Source organism: Dreissena polymorpha, chromosome 5, assembly GCF_020536995.1.
Source record: "Dreissena polymorpha isolate Duluth1 chromosome 5, UMN_Dpol_1.0, whole genome shotgun sequence".
NCBI lineage: Eukaryota > Metazoa > Mollusca > Bivalvia > Myida > Dreissenidae > Dreissena > Dreissena polymorpha.
Window position 1 is genome coordinate 62824606 of NC_068359.1, and position 26926 is coordinate 62851531.

Consider the following 26926-nt stretch of genomic DNA (forward strand, 5'->3'; position numbering starts at 1 on the left):
AAAAAAGCAAATTAATAAAAAACAAACTGTGTCCCCAGACAGCAGTGTGGAAGGATATCGTTGTCTGTGTGTTAGTCCTCATTGGAAGGACTGTGCTCAGTTAAACACAAAGTACATGTACATCAATATCAAAAATGTTTGAGAAGTCTTTATTGTCAAATATCAAAGAATAACATTACTTATTATTCTATTAGTTCCATAGCAGGCAGTGATTAAGTATACATATTCATAACAATACATGTTTATATTATTTAAATACATTTTGTGAATGATGTCCTCGGACAATCGCGTTGTTCATAGCACCAACATTTGAGATATGACCATGATAGTAAGAAGTGGATTAAAGGTGTAAAACTTAAACCTGATACTCTCAAAGATAGGATTTTGAGATTTCATATTTGCAGCAGGGTGGAAGAATATCTGAAAGAAATGAGCAGGGCCAGTTTTGCGGACGCAAATAAAGAACACAAAGAAGAAAGCGGGCGACGATAAGTGCAGATGCGAAAGATAAAGCAAGTTGTCGGAGAAAGTTGACATTATGTATTGATCCGTGTAATCCAATCAAGCATATATCTAGTATATTGCACATTGTTCCTGGAACAATCGCACCAAAGTCTGCTTATGTTGATCAAGCAATAGATATTGGATGAACTAAAATTCCAGCATTTCAAACTCATGCCCGGATAATTTGTATGGTTCAATATCTGCAAAGGTTAAAACCTATGGTGTGTCTAGAAAGTACATAAGGATTGCAGACATCACAGTGTATGACGTCAATCGGCTTTTTTCGAGTGATTGGCTCACAAGTTAGTTCTAGTTAAGTTGTCATAAACGCATATATTAAGTCACGAATTGGCTCCAGTACCTGCGGATGTGTTTACTGAAACAACGGAACAGAAACACAATTAAAAGTATAAGTGTCTGATCGGAAAATTGATAACCAGATTAAATGTTAAGTAAACGATAAATATGCTGTCATAAAAGACGCAAAGATAAACGACTACATCGTCAAATCTAAGTCTAATATTAGACAAAAACTGAAGAAATGGGATTTATGTTCAGTTTTTGACCGATACATGGAGTTCAAAACCAAAAGTATGGCGAAGTCAGGTAGACAATAAAATGTTTTAAGAAAGTACAAACTAACCTTGCCATATCCAGCACGGAATGTGTCACTGAGGACAAACAAAGGAATAGTACAGATACAGAATTTTTAATCTTGTGTCCCAAACCAAAAGTTAGTTGTTATAAAATATAATAATGCGCTTCTAAATATATAATGGTGTCATAATCAACCTAGCTTCCTTAAAAACCGTCAAGAAACTGCCTTTTTTATAATAAGGCAAATGGATGATGCTGTAGAAGCAGAACACTTCGGCCTTTCTCTGGTAGCTAACGATAGAGACGTATTTGTTTTGTCGTTACATTTGAATGTTGTCCTGAAACTATTCTTATTGATAATCATGGAGAAATCACTGACAATAGGTGTGGTACAAAATATTCGCAAAACTGACCAAAGAGACCGAATTACTCTCAGTTCACACTATCTCTGAATGCGACACTTGTGCAGGATAGTTTGGTTTCGGTAAGGATACAGTTATAAAAACCCTTAACGGATGCAATTGTTAAACACATTCAGGACATACGCCAGCCAGGTTTGTCTCAGCGCTTGATTGAAAACCTTATACAAAGGAAATGTTTTCTAACAAGACAAAACTTTTTGGCAGCAAGGATAGGCAAGTTGGCGTTTGCTATGCTATCGCTAGCAAGCTTGCCACGAACCCCGAACAGAATTTTCAAAAAAGGCGTGTATATGGAAACAAGCATTTGATGCAGACCCACAGATCGGATATACTTGATAACTGTTTGCGAAAGAACGAGACGTCAAACACCCTTTTACCCATAAATGTAGCATCAGATATTGCTTTAGCTCTATCCAATATGCTTTAAATGATTGAATGTGGGTGAACAATCTTAAGCTCATGTTCAACACTTTGGTCATCAAGCGCGCCTACCATCTTTCGCGCTTGCCGAAAGGTTCCGGTTGACATAATACAATGTAACAATGATCAGACAAAACAGGCCCGGTATATAACTTACTTTGTCGATGAGAAAGGAAAGATGGATAATACAAGTGTAGTCATACTATATTATCAGGTGAGCATACAAAACATTCCCATTATGATACTTACTTTGTCGACGAAGAAGGAATGATAGAAACTTTTAGTGTATTGTGTTATGTCATTGTTGGTATGAAATACCAAATATATGAACTGAATTAATATTTTCATTCGAATATCACTCCGTGTTAGACACCTCACAACATTAGCTAAACTATATACTGATATAACTTCAACATACGCCAGACGAGTTTAGTTAAATCTTATAAATATTCATTTTTATACGCAATAGTTTTAGAGAGGCAATGATGTTTTGAAATGTGTAAAATATCCTCTATACTTGATTATTACACACTTAATGTCCTAAGTATTTAGACGATTGATAAAGAAATGTTGCGTGCATTGATTAATGTAATACTTAGATTATTTAGTATAACTACAACATTACAATTTTATGACTATTAATATAACTTAATAAATGTAAGTTGATATTATCCCCCATATCATCCTACTGTTGATATGTAGCATATCAAAGCGAAGGAAACAATTATTATCAAATTGCTTAGGCTGTGGATATCCGAATCGCTTTTTTTAAACTCTCACATAATTTTTAATATTATTTTAGTTGCAGTGTAATTAATTTAACACTGTTTTTAAACGCTTAAGAAAATCAGTCTTTTCTGAAATGGTATTTATAGTATACATGCAGATGATTTCAAAATGTTTGTGTTGTACGCAGATGATATTTTTGCAAATAACTATATGTATTATAAACATAATCTAAATGTTATTTTGAGATGGAGGTATGTATTGAATACCGATTAAACTAACGTCATGATATTTAGTAAAGCGAGGATAATTGCCAAACCAAATGTTCATTAAATCGATACTGAAATTGATATATTAAGAAAGTTTAACGGCAGTTGTGTTGTATTTTCCGTAGGTAGTTCGTTCTGTTATGCACAATCACAATAATTGGCAAAACATTTAAAGCAATATTCAAGATGAACACATACCTTTACAAATGACCGACCTTACTGTGAACAATGACAAAATTTAACTTTATTTGGTTGATACATTTATAGTACAAATGCAGAGCTATTATCGCATTATCGCATAAGCCAAGCATAATCATTCTGCTCGCGATTTCTTTCAGCCATGCATTCATAAATACAGTAAATGTTTTGTTTTAAAGTGATTTCACAACTCTCTTTTTTGGTGAAAGAAGAAACTTCGTTGAGGAATATTCCCCATTGTAAGGTCATGCCTTTGTTCGTCATGATTTTTTTTACAAAATGGTCACTACGCCCATACAAACATTTTACAGGTGCACTGAGTTGTTTGAAGCCGTTTATACAGTTTTAAACATCTATATATCTGTATACGTTGGAGATAACTTTTAATGACGACGTAACAAATCAAACAATTGATAGTGTATATAGAGTGACAGAAAGTGTAATGCATGAGTCATATGACTTAGAGAGAATATATCAGATCTCATCGCATTTTTTATAAAGGCACATACAAGGTTAATGAACAAATAATTGTATTTAAATTTCACAAAAAGTAGTTGTAGAAAAAAACTGAGTTTCAACAAAATAAGCTGATTCACTTCTGTACAATCGAAAGCTCATTCATGTACAAAATACATATACATAGTAAGGAAATCCAAACTCATTGTCCAAATTTGTTCATACAAACCACATACCTAGATTATTGTCCTCGTTTGTTTATACAAAACATAGCATTAATATCAGATTCTTTAACAAATACAAGTAAACATGTATGTACGAATTTCATTTGTAAACATGGCATTTATAATGTTACGTGACATTTGGGTAAGACCGAATAACTACGAATGATGAAGCTTTCTCTAAAGTTCAACTAAATTCGACCCAAACTGGTTTAATTTTGTAAAAATTATTCCATTTAAATATTAATCATGTTTGGCTTATAGAGAGAGTGATAATAAGATGCTATTATATAAAGGGTACATGTTTAGACAATAATTCCACTATTGTCTTCAGTTTTTAGTTTATATAAATTGTTTTTTGTTATGGCATTATTTTTCCAGTATAAAATATCTAGATGGCATTTGACCTTGTCAAGTCCACTAACATAATGATCCTATCATACTTCCTTTTAAATGAGAGATCTGTATATTTAGGTCATATTACAAATGTTCTAGTTTTTCGATTTTCGCATCTGAAAAGTTTAAAGAAAACATGTTTAGATTGCTTGTAATTTGGTTAAAGTAAGTTTAATTATGCAAAAGTCCACATCCCATACATTTAAATTGTATTTATAATTAAGTATAGTGATACTTCTGGGAATCAACATAGTTATTATAAAACCAACCATAGAAAACATATATTACAAAAACAAAGAATTCAAAATGATTAATTATAAGATAGAACTCATTAGAAAGGAATGAAGACACATTCGGATATGAACTATCAACTGCAATTCTTAGAAAAACGTTACTATATAAGTTACGGTGCCTTTTATACATATACGTTTTATCATACTAGAAACAAAGGTACATTGTAAAGTATTTTCAATACATATTAAAACATTTATTATAATAATAATAATAATAATAATAATAAAGCTTTATTTACAGAAGGTTATAATAAGACAATGACACGTTATACATATTATGCAGATGAATCAATACTTTTTTACAACGAGGCCTTCTTAAAATAACATACACATATAGGTCTATAATAAGTCAAACATTCAAAAAATATTTTCTTACACCCATACATAACACACATTTTGCCTTTTAGACAGACACTCTTGAAATATCTTCGATTATAAAATAACATGACATATCATTGATTAGAAAATAAATGTGTTTTATATTGCCTTTTGAAACAGCACTTGTTGCAAACCTTTATTGTATATGTTTCAAAGCAATGTAATATGCAAAGAAACTTGATCTATGGTTTATTAAATGAATTGTGTATTATTCATTTCAGAATATTTTTTATAGCACAACAAAGGTTATTTGTACCGGATCAGACCAGAAAAATATTACTAACAGCACACTTATGTAATTATTTCTATGTTTCAAAAGCGTGGTAAAAGTTCAAAATAAGTTAATAAGCGTTTATTGTGAACAAGTTCAAACAAAAAAAAGACTGAGCTAAATAGCAACATGAAATTTAAACCTAAGCACTTTATACAAAATACATGTACATGTTTTCTTTTTAGCTTGAACAATATGTTAAGTAAATATAAAATGCTTTCCAAAAAACAACTATATGTATATATATGTACTATAAACTTTGTGTCAGGTGATTTGAAACACTCTCCAAAACAATAAAAATGTGCATACACATGACAATTGTTTAAAAGTACTCAGAATAAAAACTAAACATCGTTGTTATTTATTTGACAATTTGATGGTATGAACCGATATAGAAGTCTAAAACAACAATGAAAACTGAAATAAACAATACACATTTGGAATTGTTGTGTAAAGCTCGACATCATACAGCCGGCACTCGTGAAAGCCATAAGAATTTTATATTTAACGCAAGCACTGTTCCCAATATTTTTTCTGGCACGCTTTGTATGAGTTTAACGAGTCAATACCATTATACTTAGCGAGAACACATCAACGGATTAAAATTGCTTCGAGTACGTAATTAAATTGATTCTTAGCAACAGCACTTTAATACATCCATGAATAACGGTCAGTATCAGATTTATATTTGCAAGAAAAAGGCTGCAATATTGCTTGGCGTTTTGTTTGTATTTATCTTTTATTTATAATTGAATTACCATGTCAAAAATTATATAATATGTACTCTGATATTTTATAATCAGTGCGTGTCCATTAAGGGTGACAGCAGAAACACTGTGTCAGGTTAGCAATGAAATCTAACTTCCAGTCTTACTATATTCTATATGAGAATGCATTCATTTGATTCTGCTAATTTATAATTATACACATACATGTTGTCAAGCGTTTTACATAGTGAATGCAAATCTATTTTAGCGATCGGAGTCTGGAACGAGTAGATGCTTCTTTTTGGTGGTTTCCTTCTTTGGCTACGGATCGCTACGTCATTTTTCATATTCGTTAAAGTGTACATGCAAACGGATTGCCATTATAAAATCAAGCCTTTCCAACACAGCCCTGCTCTTTAAGATATACGGATGCTAGCAACTCGGCGTTTAGTTTTGTTAAAACCTCATTGACGAACATTCCTGAGCCCACCAGACGTTTTGCGCGCTTCATGATATCAATTTCATTTGTCGTCGCACAAACTTAACTATCGCCGCTCTATTTTTTGTGGCGTGGGCTTTCCGAGCCTTTCAGCAGCATCGATGTCATGTCATTCAAGCCGGATATCTAGATGTTGGTTCATTCTTTCACGATTTGTTCAGGAACTAGAATAGACGTTTAGTTGTCCTCGTCATATTGGACGCCAGATATACGGACACTGTTCCGGCGATCGTAATGTACAAGCTCATTCATACTGACCTCGTTAGCTTGTTTTGAAGACGTGTTGTTTTGTTTAAGGATGTCGATATCCGTATATTTTGCATTTAGCTGCTATTTGAGCGACGTCAATTCTTTTGACTGGTCAAACATGTTACACTTTGATAGCTTTTATTTATTTATCTCATCGTTGTATGTTTTCAACAGGACTTTACACGCTGATACAATACATTGATACCGACTTTTCAACCAGCAGGACTTACAATTCGAGTAAAAGGTCGAAATAAAGATGTGACGAGCTCGTACCGTTTTGGGGTAAGTTCAGTTCCGTTATCTCAGACTTTAACCCAATCAAACACCGGGGACTGATCCACGCAAATCCCGTCCGGGCATTCATCAACTCAGGCTGTTTAAAAGCATGCAATGTTGAGTTTTATCAATCGACGTTTAAAATATGCCATACACAAGTTTTTTTAAACCAGGTGTAAAAGAGTTTACTGTTAGGCAAAATTTTCCATAAGCAGATTTGCCCAAATAAACAAATGGCAACAACAACAATAACAACATCAATCAAAACAGCATGAAATAAAAAACGCGTATCTGAGACTGTGCAGTTGAACTCATCATAAATATTTATGTAAAACAGCACATGTGTTATTGAACGATATTGTTAGTGTATGCAAATAACAGCATGATACCACTTGTGTACTTATGTATCTAAATACTTGTTGCATATGTGTGTTCTTCATTGGCAGTCCGTTCTAGCGATTCCGTCAGACGAAAGCTCTTGTTCTGTAAGTCATCGTATGTATGTTCAGGGCAATCTGCATTTGATTTTCTGACAACATTATCGTATAATTGAGATCGATTTCTGAAACATAATCGCAAGAAAAAGCTTGTTATTTTACACCTATCAAGAACATAATTACGAAACGAATTAATACTCACACATGCGGGGATGTATAATGTCAGCGTCATACAGAGGAACGTTAGTAGTGCGTGAAAGTATGATTATAACTTGCGGACTTTTCAATTTTGCATGGCTCCACGATATCTTACCTTCGTTTAATTAATATTATTGACCCCAGAACGAGAGCAAATACCACGACAGCAGCTGCAACTCCTCCTCCAATTGCTGCTACTGGTACTGGATCTTTACTTTTGCCTAACATGACACAATCATACGTTTGTTATAAGGCACAATTGTTGCATTTCGCATCTATAAAATTCTTATGTACATTCGATTAAAGAATACATGCCTTAATAAGTTAATACCGACTACATGGACAACATATAGTAATGTCGCGATATATATTTGTTTCGTAAATTGTGTTAAACATTATATGATGCCTCATACCGTATACTATACATCATTCAAATAAAAAAATATGTTAACTTTGAATTATGGCAACAAAAAATAGAAAACCATTAACCAATACTACCTGCCATGATAAACGCATACCTGAGACTGTGCAGTTGAACTCGTCCGATCTGTCCCCACAATCGTCATTTCCGTCACAGAGCTGTCTCTGCAAAATGCAAATACCGTCCCTACACGATATCGCGCAAGCTGCAGGTTTTGTTTGAGGACCTGAAAAAACAGTGGTGAGGTTTACTTGTATTGCATAAGGAAGAGGACAATTACAACGAGCGAGGCATGGAATAGGGGAGATAACCCTGGGTTATGGTTAGGTTAGGGTTAGGGTCGAATTAGGGTTAGGGTTAAGGTATGGGTTAAGGCTAACCCTAACCCAAACCCGACCCCTAACCCTAAACCTTACCCAAACCCTTTACCCCCCCCCCCCCCATGCGCATAACAATAACATGCCTCGCTAGTTTATATGGTCCTGTACCAAAGTTACTTGTTTCATCCAGTTTTGGCTTATTGATCTTAAATAATATCATAAATTATAATAAGCCCTTACTACCTATAGATGTAAAGGTTGTAGAGGCTTGAACCACCGACGAGTCATTCACGTAAAAGTATATGTCATATGATTGTTAACAAAATGTTGACGCAATAAAGACACACACAATCATAACACAACCAGAGCAATATGTGCCTCCGTATCAAACTCATTAAAGTAAACACTATATTTAGTAATTATTTCACAAAGTTGGTTGATAACTTTTCTTTATTATTGCCCATGCACAATATTTTATTGTAAAGGTCAAACGTAATAAAGAAATTGACATGTGATCATGAACTGTTAACGATAGTTTATACATTTACCTCTCACAAGCAATGTATTTGTTTTGTTAGCTTTTGCTATAAATGTATACTATAAAGGAACACTATTTATAAGAAATATTTAGTATAGGATCTAAATGGGTCCCTTGACTTACAACATCAATATGATCGCAGTTAAAGTCAATGCAATGACAATTCTACAAATAAATATGGATTTACTATAGCTTTACCTTTTATATACATGTAACATAATAAGGTGGAAGTTCGCTTTGTGCTGTGAGTGTGTATTTGTGTACTCCAATGTCGTCATATTTCATTCTTTAAAGGTTGTAAGCAGTAGAGCTAATTTGTATAATGGCAATTAAACGTATTTGTTATCTGTTCATTTGACAATTTTATAAAGATACATTGCTTCCATAATAATTTTATATATAATTTTCTATATGGACCATATTCATTTGTACTCTTTTTTTTAAACTGATTCCCTTATCGTTTAAGTAGATCTGCGACACTTAAGGCACTAGTATACTTAAATGTGTGTTTAATATTGGATTATCGCTTCCCGTTTTGGCTTTTATCTCGTTTGTAATCATTTTATGTTTAAATGTGCAGTTTTGTCAGAAAATGGTGGATAGAAATAGGATTTTCTTTCCTTTAAAGTTTTTGAAGTTAATTCAGAGTTAGAGAGAGAGAGAGAGAGAGAGAGAGAGAGAGAGAGAGAGAGAGAGAGAGAGAGAGAGAGAGAGAGAGAGAGAGAGAGAGAGAGAGAGAGAGAGAGAGAGAGAGAGAGAGAGAGAGAGACAGAGAGAGAGGGATAGAGAGAAAGGAAGAGAGAGAGCGTCGAACAAGTGAAGTGTTTGCAAAAATTTCGGAAAACGTCAAATCTTTGGGTGGACATTAATAAACGAGTACCTGAGTCTGAGCAGTTGAACTCATCCTTCCCATCCTCACAATTGTTACTTCCGTCACAGAGCTGCGTCTGAACAATACACGTGCCGTCCGTGCACGATACCTCGCACTGTTTGGATCCAAGTTGAGGACCTGTTAACATAGTAGTGAAGATAACTTTTAAAGAAGAATACCACTTGCTACAGTCATGTATGCCTAATGGGACCTACTGTGTGATTGGCGGAAGTTATTGATTCTTTTATTTATTTTGTACGATAAAATTGAACCAATGCCTTATTTTGCCCAATCGTATTCAATAATTCATGACTCGATAATGCAAATCTTTATTAAAGTACCGGTGTGTTTTGATTTTTTATGCGCTAAGTGTGAGTGATTGTAATCTTCCAATCATTTAAATTGACCGCCCCGGTATGACGATCACAGATTCATACATATAATGTTTATAATTGTAGTTCTATTATAAAATTATGGATAAAAATATGAATTACTTTGTGACCGAGTTTCTGGAGTTTATTTGTTTTTAGTTCTACTGGCCGAAGGCCTTAAGAGCCTATGTCATGGCGTGGTTTCCGTCGTCCGTCCGTCCGTGCGTGCGTGCGTTAGACGTTTTCTTGTTTACGCGATAAAGTCCACAGTTTTCATCCGATTCTTTTCAAACTTGGTCAGTGCCTTTATATAAATAAGGACTCAAACTCTTTTGAAAATGGGTTACATCAGAGTAAAAAGTCCAGAATTATCCAGAAAATTGTGAAATAAGGCTTGTCTACGCAAAAAAGTCCACAGTTTTCATCCAATCATTTCCCAACTTGCACAGTGTCTTTATCTGAATGATGAGTCAAACCCTATTGAAAATGAGCATTATCGAAGTCCAGAATTATGTCCCCTTGAATTTGAGAAAAAAAATGAAAATTCAGTTTTTTATGTGATTAAGTCCATAATTTTCATCCAATTCTTGGCAAACTTGCGCATTGTCTTTGTATCAATGAGGACTCAATTCCTTTTTTAAAAAGAGCAATATCGAAGCAATAAGTCCAGAATGACTTCCCCTTGAATATGAGAAAATTTTGAAATCCCGCTTGTTAACGCAATTAATTCCACAGTTGTCATCCAATAATTTCCAAATTTGCACAGTATCTTTATATCAATGAGGACTTGAACCCTATTGAATATGAGCAGTATCGGAGAAATAAGTACACAATAATCTTCCCTTGAATTTGAAAAAATTCTACTTGTTTGCGCGATTAAGTACACCGTTTCCATATTATTCTTTCCAAACTTGCACAGTATTTATAGCATTAGAGCGATTCAGGCCCTCATGGGCCTCTTGTTTATGAAAGTTGTTGGAATGTTTAAATGACGAGGTAGATGTCGAGTTATTATCTGGGTCATGTTTGTCGATAAACTATGTCAGTAGGTAAAAAACTTGTGACCACTTTAAGCGCCACTGGTATGGATAAATCTTACTTAAAGATACAGTGTTAGAATGTTTAAACTAACAATTCCAAGGACGTGTTTGAATCTGGGTCTAGTGATATGAAAAACTATGGCACACTGTCAGGTTGTCGACAATTGCTTTACCCTAAACTCAATAGTTTAGGTATAGTAAACATAAAATTAAAACTAACTGCATCCTTGCGCACTTAAAACAAATCAATATTCAATTTGGATGAAAGTTTGAAAAAAAAGATGAATTCTATAAAACCCATTGTTAATCTTGCACTGCTGATAGTAAAGAGATAGAATCTTTCTTTTTTTAATCGTCTTTTGCAAATACATAGTCAAACAATGACGATTATCTATGAAACTAAACCAAAGACACCGATATAGACGGACAAAAGCGAATTTTACTTATCGTCTTAGAAAAAAAAATATCACCACTTCTTTTTCAGTGCATATTAAAATGTAATGCGCGCGGTGTATTATCAAGATCACAGACAAGTGCATTTTCTCATAATTGACAAACAGGTGATCCCGATAATCTGAAACATTGGCGCCCTATATCACTACTGAACACATCAATTTTGATGGACAAGATTTTAGTAAAACTAGATTTATTGGATGCAACATACGCCATATCAAATATATATTCGACTAAGCAGATATGTTCGACATAGATGACGCAATCATTTTGTAAGTATGATACTGTAGAATAGAATCCAATGATAATAATTAAGAAGTTTGGTTTAAAACACGGCTTCATTCATTTTGTCAAGACCTTATAAACACATAGTTTCAGTTCTGTGTTGAATTTAAAAGTGCAATTTTTGTAAACATGTTGACAAAAATATATTGTTTTTAAAGAGGCAAAATGGCATGGTCTCTTGAGGTGTCCATCCGACCTTAACAACAACGGTACCAGTTGAAGCACTGGGGGCGATATAGAAATGTACACAAATAAAACGATACAACATAATGTTGTTCTTTTTGTTTGTGAATTAATGGATTCTTTTTTATATTGAGTTATGTTTACTGGAAACAATATGTCAATTCTGCTCTGTATGACTCTGCAAGTAGATAAACTAATGGTCGCTATAACGGCGAATTGCGTTTGTCTCAATGGCTAATTGATTTGTAACACATAATTGACTTCTAAATTTAAAAGAAATTACAAACCACTAAAAATAACCTTCCATAATTACAAAAAAAATGGCAATGTTCTCAATAGCAATTCTTTATGGGAACGCTGTGAAATGCACCAGGCCAGAATGCCGATTGTATAAGATGATCAATAATTTAAAATTCTGAAAGAACCTTCACCGGATGTTGTGTATACTGTTACATATCAAATTTCATCGTGAAAAAATATAAGAAATGTTATTAGTTTTGGGTACCAATGGAAAGGCGTTAAATACACAGTCGAAAATCATATAGACAACACTTATTTAAAAAACTACAAAGATAAAAATGTACGACACAAGGGAAAAATCGACTCAATGGCGAGTTACAGTCGTTATCGTCGATTGATCTTCAGAACCTATTTTACTACTTATTTGGGTATGTCTACGGCTTCACCAAAATATATATCTTCCAAAGCAATCAACTGTGCGCGAAATATCAAAACAGCTTAGTGTAAAGGACTTTTAACTGTTCGTTTGTTTTTGTTATGTTATGGTGTACGTATGAGATATCATCACAGCCTTCTAAGAAATTACTTCATCATTAAATATTAGTTAGTCCACTTTTAGAGTTTTCAATGAAACGCGTGTGTACACCGGAAAACATTTCTAGAGAGAATACAAAACAAAATGTGATAATCTTGATGAAGGTTGTCGGAATGTTGAAATTTACAATATCTGGGTCAAGTTAGAAAATTTCTAGACTCGAGAGCGTTTAAATATGCATGAGGCTTTCGATGCAATCGAGCTAAAATAAATAGGTTTAAACTAAGTTAGAAAATGGGGCATGTGTGTCCAAAAAATAGGTAACTCCAAAACTGTTTTCACTGTAAAGGCCACATTTATGGATTTAATTTTGAAGATACTTGCTATAAAGATGTATATTTACAGTATAGAGGCCATGTTTGAATCTTGGACAAGTTGTCTCAAAACTTTGTCACAATGTCAGGTTGATGACAATTGCTGTGTCTTAAACTGAGATGAGCGTTTCAGACCCATCAAGGTCCTCTTGTTTATTTTTATTGTCGTTTTGCCGAAAGATAATTGGTCTGTTTCAGTTTTGCTTTAGCCAATTAAAATTTGCCCAAAAAATTGTAATAATGCTCAATATGAATGAGTCTTTTAAGATGATTTGGTCTTGAACGTGTGTTTTGTGGAATTAATAATGGAAAAACTGTAATTCGGCACGCTTTAACTGGCGGGGAGCCGTTCAGTAGTTAACGCTTTGTGGTCATTGTTAGAGGACCGGATAACGAAATGCTCAATGTAAGTTTTGTAATCAACCTTTGTGTGGTGTCTGTTGTAGTACGTTTTGTTACCGAATGATAAATGTTCTGTTTCGGTGACATTCAGCCAATAAAAATTCGTCAAAAGCCTCTTCTATAAAGAACGTTTTTTTGTGATTTCAAGAGTGTTCTTTGTTGAGATGTCTTTAAACTTTTAATAATTTGCTATAATACGCTGAGATTACAATCTGATTCACGTGATAGATGACAATACGACTTTAAATTCAAATGCTTTGTCCATATACACCATGTCGATTCGGATAAACCATGACTACGATCGATTCTTAAGCTTAAGAAAACAATCATTTGAAAAGATTTGTCATCGATATGATTACGAATACATTTGTAATAAAAACGGGGAATTACAATATTAACAAACATATGTAAGCGCTCTTTATACTCTCACATAACAATAACCTGACTAAAATGCAGCTAACTGTGATTTTTACGACTGTTTAAAACATATGGAAGCCTGAAATGAAAAAGAGAGCTAAATATGGTTCAATGCTAAATTTCAGTGCAAATAAATATTCTAACTGCGATTGCTAAATGCAAAACACTTTGTTTAAATACGCGTTAACGATACTATAACTAGACAAAAAACAAGAGTTCTGTATTAATTGTGAACGTGTTTGGAGTTATTTTTTGTAAATTATTAGTATCTGTGTTTGAATCTTCGTCTAATAAAAAGTAACAGTAGTAATTTGTGTGTTTGTTTTCAATTAAAGAGAGGGTCCAGAAATAAAAAACACACTTCTTGTAAACAAACATTTCGTGTCTTTTATCCCATTTTCAACGCGACATTGACGTTATAACACCTTATGGAATATACTAGCCTGTATTCAACACTGTGGGATATACCTGCCACGTGCACGGACTACTTTTTACTTTACCACTGAATGATTTTTCATAATTAATAAAGTCGAGAAAACTTTAGCTTCAAAATTATACGACCTTCAACCTTTAAATCATATGACATAATTTTTCGCCATCCGTATAATGAATCAGCTGATTGATGGCGTCATAAAATGACACTTATTGCGTCATTTTCCCCCCAAAAAATTGACGATTTATTATAAACGCGACTTATTTCACATGTACATGTACTGTATATCGACATACGGTATTTGAATTGTCAATAAATCACATTTCCTTATTTCGTGTAATGTGCATTGTTTATAATCCATACGTATACTTTTGACATTTAAGAATGTACAATAAGCCATACAAATATCGCACAATGCATAAATAATCTGCAATATTTGCTATCCGATTTTATTCACGTTAGGCATAGAGCTGTGTAAAGTATAAGATGGTAAAAATAGCACTACACTGGAATTCGGAACGTCCCATTTTGTACACGGGTATTATCCACTGATTTATCTGTTGTGTAATGGAATGTTTTCCATTCTTTGTGTATTTATATATTAAATTATTTTCTTGTACACAATAAGGGCATTTATAATAGACAAATAACAGTGTGCAAGTTTAAACATAATTATGTTTGTATGCAGAAATCTGCCAAGGCTCGCGCTCCCGGCGTTCTAAGCCTCGCAACATAAACTTCTCTGTATTCAACGCTAACCTAGTATTCTCTATGTTCGAATCAACAACTTGACACAGGTAAACTCTAAAATGAAAATTTGAAGCAATACATTCAAAGTTATCCCTGTCGTATATATAATATAGATGTCAAGTTATGTTTCTTTTTCATACAGTTGGTAACTATTATGACTGCAACGTGCGTGTATGACACAAGTTGGATCGCTAAATAGAATCCACCCATAACGCCGTTGGTTTCAATAGATGGCATTCACTTTGGTGTAATAGCGACATAAGTAGAAAACGTATTTTTTAACAGGCAATTCCATTTTGAATTGATTCAACAAACACAAACAAAATCGGCTACAATAAAAATAGACACCCTTCTAAATACGAAACGAACTGATGTACGCCCTTTCCTGAATAATTGCGTTGAAAATCATTCGAGTTTTAAATCACAATTAATAAAAGACTTACGGACAGCAAGATACGCATCATTCTCTGCCAATTCAGTGTTGCCTGAAGCTGAAAAATATCGATCCTCTTGTCAAAATCCAGAAATTGCGGCAGGTCCAAACTATGGCGTTTCACATAACAAGAATCACGTCAAAAGTAATGGACTTGCGGTCCTTCGTATTGTGTCATTGGACGCCATGTGAGATTTCTGTGTTACATAGTAAACTTAAACTATGTCTGACAATCGAAATGTGTTCTTTACCCCTCGAAACCTCGGTATAGACAACACAATCATCTAATCTGAGTGGATAGTTACATAGTTATGATCATTAATAGGTTTTGATGGCCATCTTGGCGGCCATTTTGGGCGCTATGTTGGATTTGTGTGTAATAAAGTAAACTTAAACAATGTCTGATAATGTTTATGTGTTCTTTGCCCCTTGAAACCTAATTATATCCATCAAAATAATCAAATTTGAGTGGATATTTACATAGTTATGATCATTAATAGGTTTTGCGGCCTTCATTGCGGTCATTTTAGACGCCATGTTGAATTTGTGTGTACTATTGTTAACTCAAACAATGTCTGATGATCTTTGTGTGTTCTTTGCCCCTTGAAACGTATGTATAGACACCAAATCCATTAAAGTTGAGTGAGTAGTGGATAGTTACATAGTTATTATCATTAATAGGATTTGGTGGGTATCTTGGCGGCCATTTTGGACGCCACTTTGGATTTGGGTGAAATATAATAAACTTATACTATGTATGATGATCCAAACGTGTTCTTTGCCCCTTGAAACCCATACATAGCCATCAAAATAATCAAGTTTGAGTGGATATTAACAAAGTTATGATCATTTATAGGTTTTGGCGGCCATCTTGGCGGCCATTTTCGACGCCATGTTGGATTTGTGAGTACTATTGTACACTTAAACAATGTCTGATGATCTTTATGTGTTTGTTGCCCCTTGAAACTTAAGAATAGACACCAAATTCATCAAATTTGATTGAATAGTTACATAGTTGTGATCATTAATAGGTATTGGCGGCCATCTTGGCGGCCATCTTGAAAAAACAACTTTCCGGAGGTCCGATTGTGGTAAACTTTTAATATGTTTTAAAGAAGCTTCTACCCTACCAGGTTCAGTTCAAATACCTTTTGTATAATTTCTGGTAGTTGAAGGTATTTTTTTTTCTTTCATATATTGACCCTACTATTTTGGAGGCTCGCTAGTTTTTAGGAACTTTTCTTGCAATCTCATTAATATTCATAGATATGGAAATGTACTAATTTGCATATTTAAGGGAAGATCATACTAGGTAATAATCATAATCTTCATTTTAACACCAAACTTTTTTTCTTGAACTAATTTTGAAGAAATATTTGAGAATTATACTAGCTAAACTAGCTATTTAGTCAAAGCCTGACGGTTGCCATAGAAACAGCTCAATAATAACTTATAGCTGCCCAACTGAGATGGTTATCACTCATTTTGTTTCTTTATATTGAGAATACAATCAAGTAAAATAGGTGTTGTTTTGACCCCTGAGTGGTACACCCTAACCCATCTGGCTGATAGACTATAACCAAATGTTGACGCAATAAAGACACACACAATCATAACACAACCAGACCAATGTGTGCCTCCGTATCAAACTCATTAAAGTAAACACTATATTTAGTAATTATTTCACAAAGTTGGTTGATAACTTTTCTTTATTATTGCCCATGCACAATATTTCAAAGTTAAGGTCAAACGTAATAAAGAAATTGACATGTGAACATGAACTGTTAACGATAGTTTATACATGTACCTCTAACAAGCAATGTATTTGTTTTGTTAGCTTTTGCTATAAATATATACTATAAAGGAACACTATTTATAAGAAATATTTAGTATAGGATCAAAATGAGTCCCTTGACTGACAACATCAATATGATAGCAGTTTAAGTCAATGCAATGACAATTCTACAAATAAATATGGATTTACTATAGCTTTACCTTTTATATACATGTAACATTATAAGATGGCAGTTCGCTTTGTGCTGTGAGTGTGTATTAGTGTACTCCAATGTCGTCATTTTCATTCTTTAGAGGTTGTAAGCAGTAGAGCTAATTTGTATAATGGCAATTAAATGTATTTGTTATCTATTCATTTGACCATTTTATGAAGATACATTGCTTCCATAATAATTTTATATATAATTTTCTATATGGACCATATTCATTTGTACACTTAATTTTAATACTGATTCCCGTATCGTTTAAGTAGATCTGCGACACTTAAGGCACTAGTATACTTAAATATGTGTTTAATATTGGATTATCGCTTCCCGTTTTGGCTTTGATCCCGGCTGTAATCATTTTATGTTTAAACGTGTAGTTTTGTCATAAAATGGTGGATAGAAATAGGAATTTCTTTCCTTTAAAGTTTTTGAAGTTAATTCAGAGTTAGAAAGAGTGGAAGAGGGAGAGAAAAGGAAAAAGAGAGAGAAAGAGAAAGAGAGAGAGGGCGAAAGAAAGAGTGAGGGCGAGAGAGAGAGAGAAAGAAAGAGAGGGAGAGAGAGAGGGAAAAAGAGAGAGACAGAGAGAGAGGGATAGAGAGAAAGGAAGAGAGAGAGAGAGGGGGAGGGGAGAAAACTATACTAAATCTCGCGATTCAATTTGTGTCGTGTTTTACCGTGAACATCAACTTGCGGTCAATTAACGAATCAAATCACTTTTTGCAAGTTTCTTTTGCGTCGAACAAGTGGAGTGTTTGCAAAAAATGTCAGGTCGTTTTCGGAAAACGTCAAACCTTTGCCTGGACATTAATGAACGAGTACCTGAGTCTAAGCAGTTGAACTCATCCTTCCCATCCTCACAATTGTTACTTCCGTCACAGAGCTGCGTCTGAACAATACACGTGCCGTCCGTGCACGATACCTCGCACTGTTTGGATCCAAGTTGAGGATCTGTTAACATAGTAGTGAAGATAACTTTTAAAGAAGAATACCACATGCTACAGTCATGTATGCCTAATGGGACCTACTGTGTGATTAGCGGAAGTTATTGATTCTTTTATTTATTTTGTACGATAAAATTGAACCAATGCCTTATTTTACCCAATCGTATTCAATAATCCAAGACTCGATAATGCAAATCTTTATTAAAGTACCGTTGTGTTTTGATTTTTTATGCGCTAAGTGTGAGTGATTGTAATCTTCCAATCATTAAAATTGTTAAATGTACACAAATAAAACGATACAACATTATGTTGTTCTTTTTGTTTGTGAATTAATGGATTCTTTTTTATATAGAGTCATGTTAGATGGAAACAATATGTAAATTCTGCTCTGTATGACTCTGCAAGTAGATTAACTAATGGTCGCTATAACGGCGAATTGCGTTTGTCTCAATGGCTAATTGATTTGTAACACATAATTGACTTCTAAATTTAAAAGAAATTACAAACCACTGAAAACAACCTTCCATAATTACAAAAAAATGGCAATGTTCTCAATAGCAATTCTTTATGGGAACGCTGTGAAATGCACCAGGCCAGCATGCCGATTGTATAAGATGATCGATAATTTAAAATTCTGAAAGAACCTTCACCGGATGTTGTGTATACTGTTACATATCAAATTTCATCGTGAAAAAAAATATAAGAAATGTTATAAGTTTTGGGTATCAAGAGAAAAGCGTTTAATACACAGTCGAAAATCATATAAAACAACACTCATTTATAAAAACTACAGAGATAAAAATGTACGACACAAGGGAAAAATGGACTCAATGGCGAGTTACACTCGTTATCGTCGATTGATCTTCAGAACCTATTTTACTACTTCATTTTGGGTATGTCTACGGCTTCACCAAAATATATATCTTCCAAAGTAATCAACTGTGCGCGTCATTTAAAAACAGCTTAGTGTAAAGGACTTTTAATTGTTCGTTTTTTTTTGTTATGTTATGATGTACGTATGAGAAATCATCACAGCCTTCTAAGAAATTACTTCATCATAAAATATTAGTTAGTCCACTTTTAGGATTTTCAATGAAACACGTGTGTACACCGGGAAACATTTCTAGAGAGACTACAAAACAAAATGTGATAATCTTGATGAAGGTTGTCGGAATGTTGAAATTTACAATATCTGGGTCAGGTTAGAAAATTTCTAGACTCGAGAGCGTTTCAATAAGCCTGGGGCTTTCGATGCAATCGAGCTAAAATAAATAGGTTTAAACTAAGTTAGAAAATGGGTCATGTGTGTCCACAAAATAGGTAACTCCAAAATTGTTATCACTGTAAAGGCCACATTTATGGGTTTAATTTTGAAGATACTTGGTATGAAGATGTATATTAACAGTATCGAGGCCATGTTTGAATCTTGGACAAGTTGTCTCAAAATTTTGTCACAATGTCAGGTTGTCGACAATTGCTGTGTCTTAAGCTGAGATGAGCGTTTCAGACCCATCATGGTCCTCTTATTTATATTTACTGTCGTTTTGCCGAAAGATAATTGGTGTGTTTCAGTTTTGCTTTAGCCAATTAAAATTTGTGCAAAAAAAATAGTAATAATGCTTGAGATGAATGAGTCTTTTAAGATGATGTGCTCTTGAACGTGTGTTTTGTGGAATTAATAATGGAATAACTGTAATTCGGCACGCTTTAACTGGCGGGGAGCCGTTCAGTACCTTATAATGGTAATGGCGATCTACCTGCAAGGCAGATTATGTAGGGTTTTATTGTGCAGAAGGGTATACTGTTCCTTAACTTTGGCTAGGGAAATTATTAATGATTTCCTTAAACCAGCCCTTTACAAAAGATGGTACTAATTGATAATTGAGAATATATTTACTTTTGGAAACTTGGGAGAAGTCGTGCAACTGAAATAGTTCTCGACTTCACCCCGCACAAGCACTAAACTACAATAAATGTGCACTTGAGTACATTTGTGTGCAACCATAAGTTGATGCCTACCAAAGACAAGAGAAAAGTAACGTTGCTGGCTGCGCCCATTTATCAACCCCTTACAGTAGTAGACACCCGCGTCGGCCTCAATCATGTCTTGCACGTTAAGGATGGCGTTCCTGTCGAACGTTGTTCTGACGCTGTATATCCTAAAATAAAGGGGACTTATTGATTGATCGCCAAAGTTTTTCTGGCACTGAGTAGTGTGTATGCATATATTAAAGTACCGTTAATATGAGTACATTTATTGACTTATATTATTCATGTTTATTGCATACAGTAATATCCCCAATATACTACCATTGTGTTGTTCTTGATCAAAGACATTTTCGTGTAATTTATGCACATATATTTCACAACAGTCAGTTTAATGTTGACGAGCAATACTATCCTTATAATTACAAAGTATAAATTGTATTGACTGTCAATGTAGACCGGTATTAAAGACCAATGATGCCAATGTTATGCATGCGTATAAACTAAAAGGTCAACTGCTGATATGAAGTTACAATTCCAACTCGACATTTACTTTTTCGATGCTTATGGTGCGCTTTACTTAATTATGAATTTTATATCATATGATATGATTGAGGATAGTCAATATTCCAAAACTACTTTGAAAACGCGCGATTAAACAATGCGGCATGTATGAGTGTACAACGACGATCAATTCAATGAATCGGATGATAGTTTTATCCAGATATATGGATCTGATTTATGCGTATAATGTAGCACAACCTCTTGGAAGCAAGCGTCGAAATCCGGTTTTCATTTCTGTAGAACTGCAATGTAGGCGAGTCCCCAGGTCCAGTACAATAGGCTCTACAATACACCTGAAATATCGACAAATGAAACGGCTGTACCCAATGAAATATACATTGCAGCACAATGAACTATCTTCAAATGAAAAGGCTGTACCCAATAAAGAATACATTGCAGCACAATGAACTATCGACAATTGAAGAGGCTGTGCCCGTTTATATAGACATTGCAGCACAATCAACTTACGTCAATTGAAAAGTCTGTGCCCAATAAAAAAGATTTTGCAGTATAATAAGATATCGAAAAAGGAGAAGGTTGTACTCAATGCAATAGGCTTTAGAGTGCACTTAAATATAGACGAACGACAAGGCATTTTCATTTCAAATTAAAGGATTGTATTTTCAGTACACCTATACTATCGACAAAAACAGCGTGGTGAATCCAAAGCAATATGGCACTGAACACCTGAAATATCGATAAGTAAAAGAACTGTCCCTAGTGCTATAGGCATAAAAGTATACTTCGGATATCGGTATATAATATGACGGTAATACAATATATAATATAATACATAAAGCTGTGAACGAGCATTGTTGGCAAAGAAATACGAGTACTCATTAGCATAGGCATTGCCATACCGTCCTGTATAAGCAACCTGTTAGAGTCAAACGCTCGTAGCTCATATGTAGCCATATCGTCCTATTTTTGCTACCTGATTGAGTCGAACACTCGTAGCTCGTATATAGCCATATCGTCCTGTATTTGCTTCGTGTTTGAGTGAATTACTCGTACCTCGTGTGAAGCCATATCTTCCTGTATTTGCTACCTGTTTGAGTCAAACACTCGTGCCACGAATGTAGCCATATCTTCATGTACTTGCTTCCTGTTTGAGTCAATCACTTGTAGCTCGTATATAGCCATATCTTCCTGTATAAATTTGCTATCTGTTTGAGTCAATCACTTGTAGCTCGTATATAGCCATATCTTCCTGTATAAATTTGATATCTGTTTGAGTCAAACACTCGTAGCTCGTATGTTGCCATATCTTCCTGTGTTTGCTGTCTGTTTTAGTCAAAGACTCAAAGCTTGTTTGAAGCAGACGTCATTCTCTAAATGGCAGAGCCAACACCTCGTTCCTAAAATAAAGACGCCGTCCGCCTTTTCTAATCTGGTTCAGCCGACTTCCGGTATATCATGCTGGTTGAGAAGACAACTCTTTGCCTGCACGTAGTCCTCATCTTGAATTTCCATAATAATTCAGTGACTCTCATGGAACCCTCATACGGAACTTTAACTTCATTAAGTAGCCAACCTCTCGCGACTCGTACGCAATTTCCGTCCGATATTTCCTATCTATTCCAACCACTTATTCCTCGTACGCAGTCCCTTTCGACATATCTTACCTGATTAAGCCGACCGCTAGTGGCTCGTACGAAGCCCCCGTCAGGTATCTCCAGTCCTTGAAAAGTCACGGTAAGTGTGCAGTTAGCCGCAGGCTTGTCGGTGAGACCTGACGCTAAGAGATAAAAGGCGAGCATATATAAGCCTTGCAAACGACATAACGCAGATGTAGTTGATATAATAGTACCGGGGTGCAGAATAAACGGGGTTTCCCGGGTTTTGCACACGGGCTGAACAGAATGTTAACACGCCGTTAAGAACTTTATTTTGCAAATGTCTCAAGTTATTGAAATACATTTGCAAAAGAACTTTAGTGCATACAAGACAGTTTGTATTGCAGTTTGTGTCATATCTTATATAGGTATAAGAATAAAGCATTGAATACGTCTGAAATCGTTGACAAAATGTCACGCTGCGTGAATCCTAAACGCGTATAATGAATGCAGCAGATACCGAACTTTTGAACTAGTACACAGGCTCATAAAATAAAGTAATTCTTTTGTATTTCAAATTGTCACAAGCAACAAAAAAATCTGTCTTTTATGCACTAGTATTAATTCTTAAGAAAATTTGTTCTAAAAAGTAATTTTAAAAAAGCACCACTCACCGGCATGTATACATCCATTAACGTTTCATGGGAAACCCCACAAAGTCACGTGATCCTGCATCATGATTAAATGTTTGTTTTAAGCGATTTATTAAGCGATGCCCTCTTTCTCGCATAGCTGGCGAGATAAACTCGAACCGAGTATATAACTTTGTATACATACTCTGTGTTTAAACTTTAAACTTTACAATGAATGCCAAATTGTACGGCATATATACGTCCACCTTAATGAAAACTGTTGTGATGCATTTATTGAAGGAAATTTGACGAATTTGGTGGACACTCGATATTAGTTCTCGAGTGATTATAGAACATAATATTTCACGAGTGAAGTAGCAAATATATGAAAAAATATATGATCTCGAATGACTAAAATCAATATTCAATCAAGTACAACACATTTTCATTTTATTTGAATGCTTACCAATAATATTTTTTTATTATATATATTATATATATTATTATATATTATTTAAATAATTGACCTAGTAACGTTATGAACACGACGTCGTTTTACAGAATAAAAGAAAACATTATCAATAATTTCCCCTGTTAAAGCGGGTATATACGATTTTTATATGTGCTGAATTGTAAAATATTGATAAAAATATGTTATAATAACACACAATATGCAAGAAAAATGATACATTTAAGACGAATTTCATAAAATACAGCAAATACAAATTAGCGTCCCGAGCCGATTGTGACGAAGATAATTCGTAATTATTTTCCTACAATAACCGATGCATTCGTCTTTTTAGTAAGTGTTCGTGTGTCGTATGAATCGATATCGCTGCAGGAATTTCAAATGAACCGTTAAACTAAATTTAGATTCACATCGTACATGCATGATATACATGCTGGCGAATTCGGCTGTACAGCCTTTTTCGATTTCAGAATTAAATATCTGGCTTATTTAGTATTTTTCGACACATGTTCTTCTTAACTTTTATTTTAGTTTATATTGAAATATATGTATAATAAGTTTTTACACATTTTATATTAATAAATAAATATTTGACAAGATCGTATATACCCGCTTTTCACGCTTTGGTAAATTGACAAAATTGAAAAAAGTTGTTTCAGATTCGCAAATTTTCGTTTTAGTTATGATATTTGTTAGGAAACAGTAATACTGAACATTTACCATGGTCTAATATAGCCATTATATGCATCTTTTGACGATTTAAAAACCTAAAAATTATAAAGCGTTGCAACGCGAAACGATTGAATAATTTGGAGAGTTCTGTTTTTGTCGTTAAATTTTGTGAAACTACGAAGATTGCTTATATAAGGTATAAAATACTTCAAGTATATGTATTCGGCGGAATAGCTCAGTAGGCTAAAGCGTTTTTACTTCAGGACTCTGGCAGGACTCCAGGGGTCACTGGTTCGAAACCTGGTCCGGGCAATGTTCTTTTCCTTTTTTTAATTTTATTCTTGATTTTTTACTGGAGCTTTTACGATCCAATGTTTACATTTATCGATATAAAGCATTTAATGAATATGTTAAAAAATGCCAAAATCTGTGAAAAGGCCCCTTTAATATTCAAGCTGAGATTCTGTGAATTATCAGTTTTAATTCACTGATATTTCTCTATAAACCAGCGAACCGCATACAATAACTTGTTCTAATGTGTGACCTGTGTATGTATCTTGTGTATAATTTACGATAAAAAACTGCTTAAATAGAAAATTGTGATTTCATCAAAACTATACAAATGAGAATAATAGTATGCTTACGTTTAAAGCCGAGTGGTAACATAATGTGAATGTGATATTTGAGTTAATAGATAAAGAACAAACTTCATATTTTGGCTTCAAGCCGTTCACAATCGAACATCCGTTGCTATAAAAGTTCGTCACAAAAGGCCCCCTAAGTTGATTGCTCTGTATTTTATAAATGTTAAATGATAATGTATTGTTTTTAATAATCAGAATATTCAACAAATCGTACCGTAATAAACAACGAAGAGAAAAAATCCCAATGATCTATGCATCTTGGCTGTTTTCTTTGTTCTGTGTTCAATCCAGTACCGCATCGCATTTATTTTCCTGGTAATTACCGATATTGAGTGTGTGTATTTGAGGATGGTGAAGTACGTAAAAGTGACATTTTCCGGTCTTGAAAACCCTATAATATAATTATTTACATTGTAAAGTTTTAATTTCCTTTGAAGAGCATTTGGTTGCAAGCAAAGCCCTAAAATATGTTTATACATATGCGTATATTTTGTTTGGCATATTAATAATGTTCTTAAACAGGAGTAAATGGATAAATTTTACTTAAAGTTGACAGAAAATAAAACATGAAAATAATACGGACTGAAATAATGTCTAGTAATGTAACATTCCATTCAGTTACCCCTCAGAATTATCATACCAATTAAACAATACAAGAAAGTCCAACTCGTTCAGTGCTGGAACCGAATTTTGAAGGCCTTTGCAAACAGTTTGGATCCAGATGAGACGCCACAGAACGTGGCGTCTCATCAGGATCCAAACTATTTGCTATTCTAATTGTATTCTTTAAAAACATATCGAAGAAAATGCTTATTTTAGAAATTCAGCAGACGACATTTTATCAGACGACAAATTTCCCAGAATGCAAAGGGCTGATATCGGTACTAGAACGCCACATAAAAGTTGTAAAGTACAAACTATTTATTTACCAACGATTCATATATACTCTGCTTTAAATAACAACAAAATTTTCATGGTCATCATTTTTCTCCTCGATTTTAAAGGGACCTTTTCACAGATTTTGGCACGTATTGAAGTTTGCCAAAAATTCTTTATATTGATAAATGTAAACAAAGGATCTAAAAAGCTCAAGTAAAAAAAAAACAAGATGAAAATTCAAGAAAGAAAAAAAGAGTACCCTCATCTGGGCTAAAACCACTGACCCCTGGAGTAAAAGTTCGAAGATATATAACGACAACAACAGAACTCTCCAAGTTATTTAATCGTCCCACGTTGAACGCTTTATAATTTTCAGGTTTTTAAATCGTCGAAAGATGCATATAATGGATATTTTAAAGCATGGTAAATGTTCAGTGTTTCCTCACAAATATCATGACTACAACGAAAGTTTGCGAATCTGAAGCAGTTGGTTTTTTTTATTTTTGTCAGTTTAACAAAACGTGTAAAGGTCCCTTTAATTCATATAGCAAGAGTCATGGGTAGGATTTCTTGATGGTGTATCAAATGAAAGGATGCATGTCAGTTGAATTGCTTTTATTGAGATTTGAAGAATAGCTGCGCGTTTTGTGGGGTATATGTGATATATTCTGCTAATGACATACTCAGCTCGAATATCTCTTATCAATAATAATGTTTGACTGTTACGAATGCGTATGGTTAGATATACATTAATATCATTAATGAAAGGACGCAGACGGCTTTGGTCGTTAAAAGTACAACCTTTTCTTTTCACTTACGAGGAATATGAAAAGAGTTTTCATATCAAATAAGCCATAGTACACTAGATTTTTTGCTTTAAAAAAAGTCTTTTGAGACACACCTTGAACCGCGTCGTGGAAACATGCAAAAACTGGCCTTAATCGTACAGTCACGCAATGTTTCGTGGTCTTACGCAATGCAAAGGATGGTCTGGAGCATT

At 34.1% G+C, this 26926-nt stretch overlaps 1 protein-coding gene across 1 annotated transcript; it reads right to left on the bottom strand.

Moving 5' to 3' along the window:
* Window positions 1–3815: 3815 nt before the first annotated feature.
* Window positions 3816–25329, bottom strand: LOC127832104 (low-density lipoprotein receptor-related protein 2-like). The gene is made up of 10 exons (XM_052357333.1): window positions 25262–25329; window positions 22700–22812; window positions 21273–21367; window positions 20544–20683; window positions 18403–18531; window positions 15594–15641; window positions 9677–9805; window positions 8036–8164; window positions 7633–7738; window positions 3816–7444 (listed from the first exon to the last, which is right to left on the bottom strand). The coding sequence occupies exons 1-10, from the start codon at window positions 25302–25304 to the stop codon at window positions 7291–7293; spliced, it is 1086 nt and encodes a 361-aa protein (XP_052213293.1). The 5' UTR covers window positions 25305–25329; the 3' UTR covers window positions 3816–7290.
* Between the last annotated feature and the right edge of the window lie 1597 nt (window positions 25330–26926).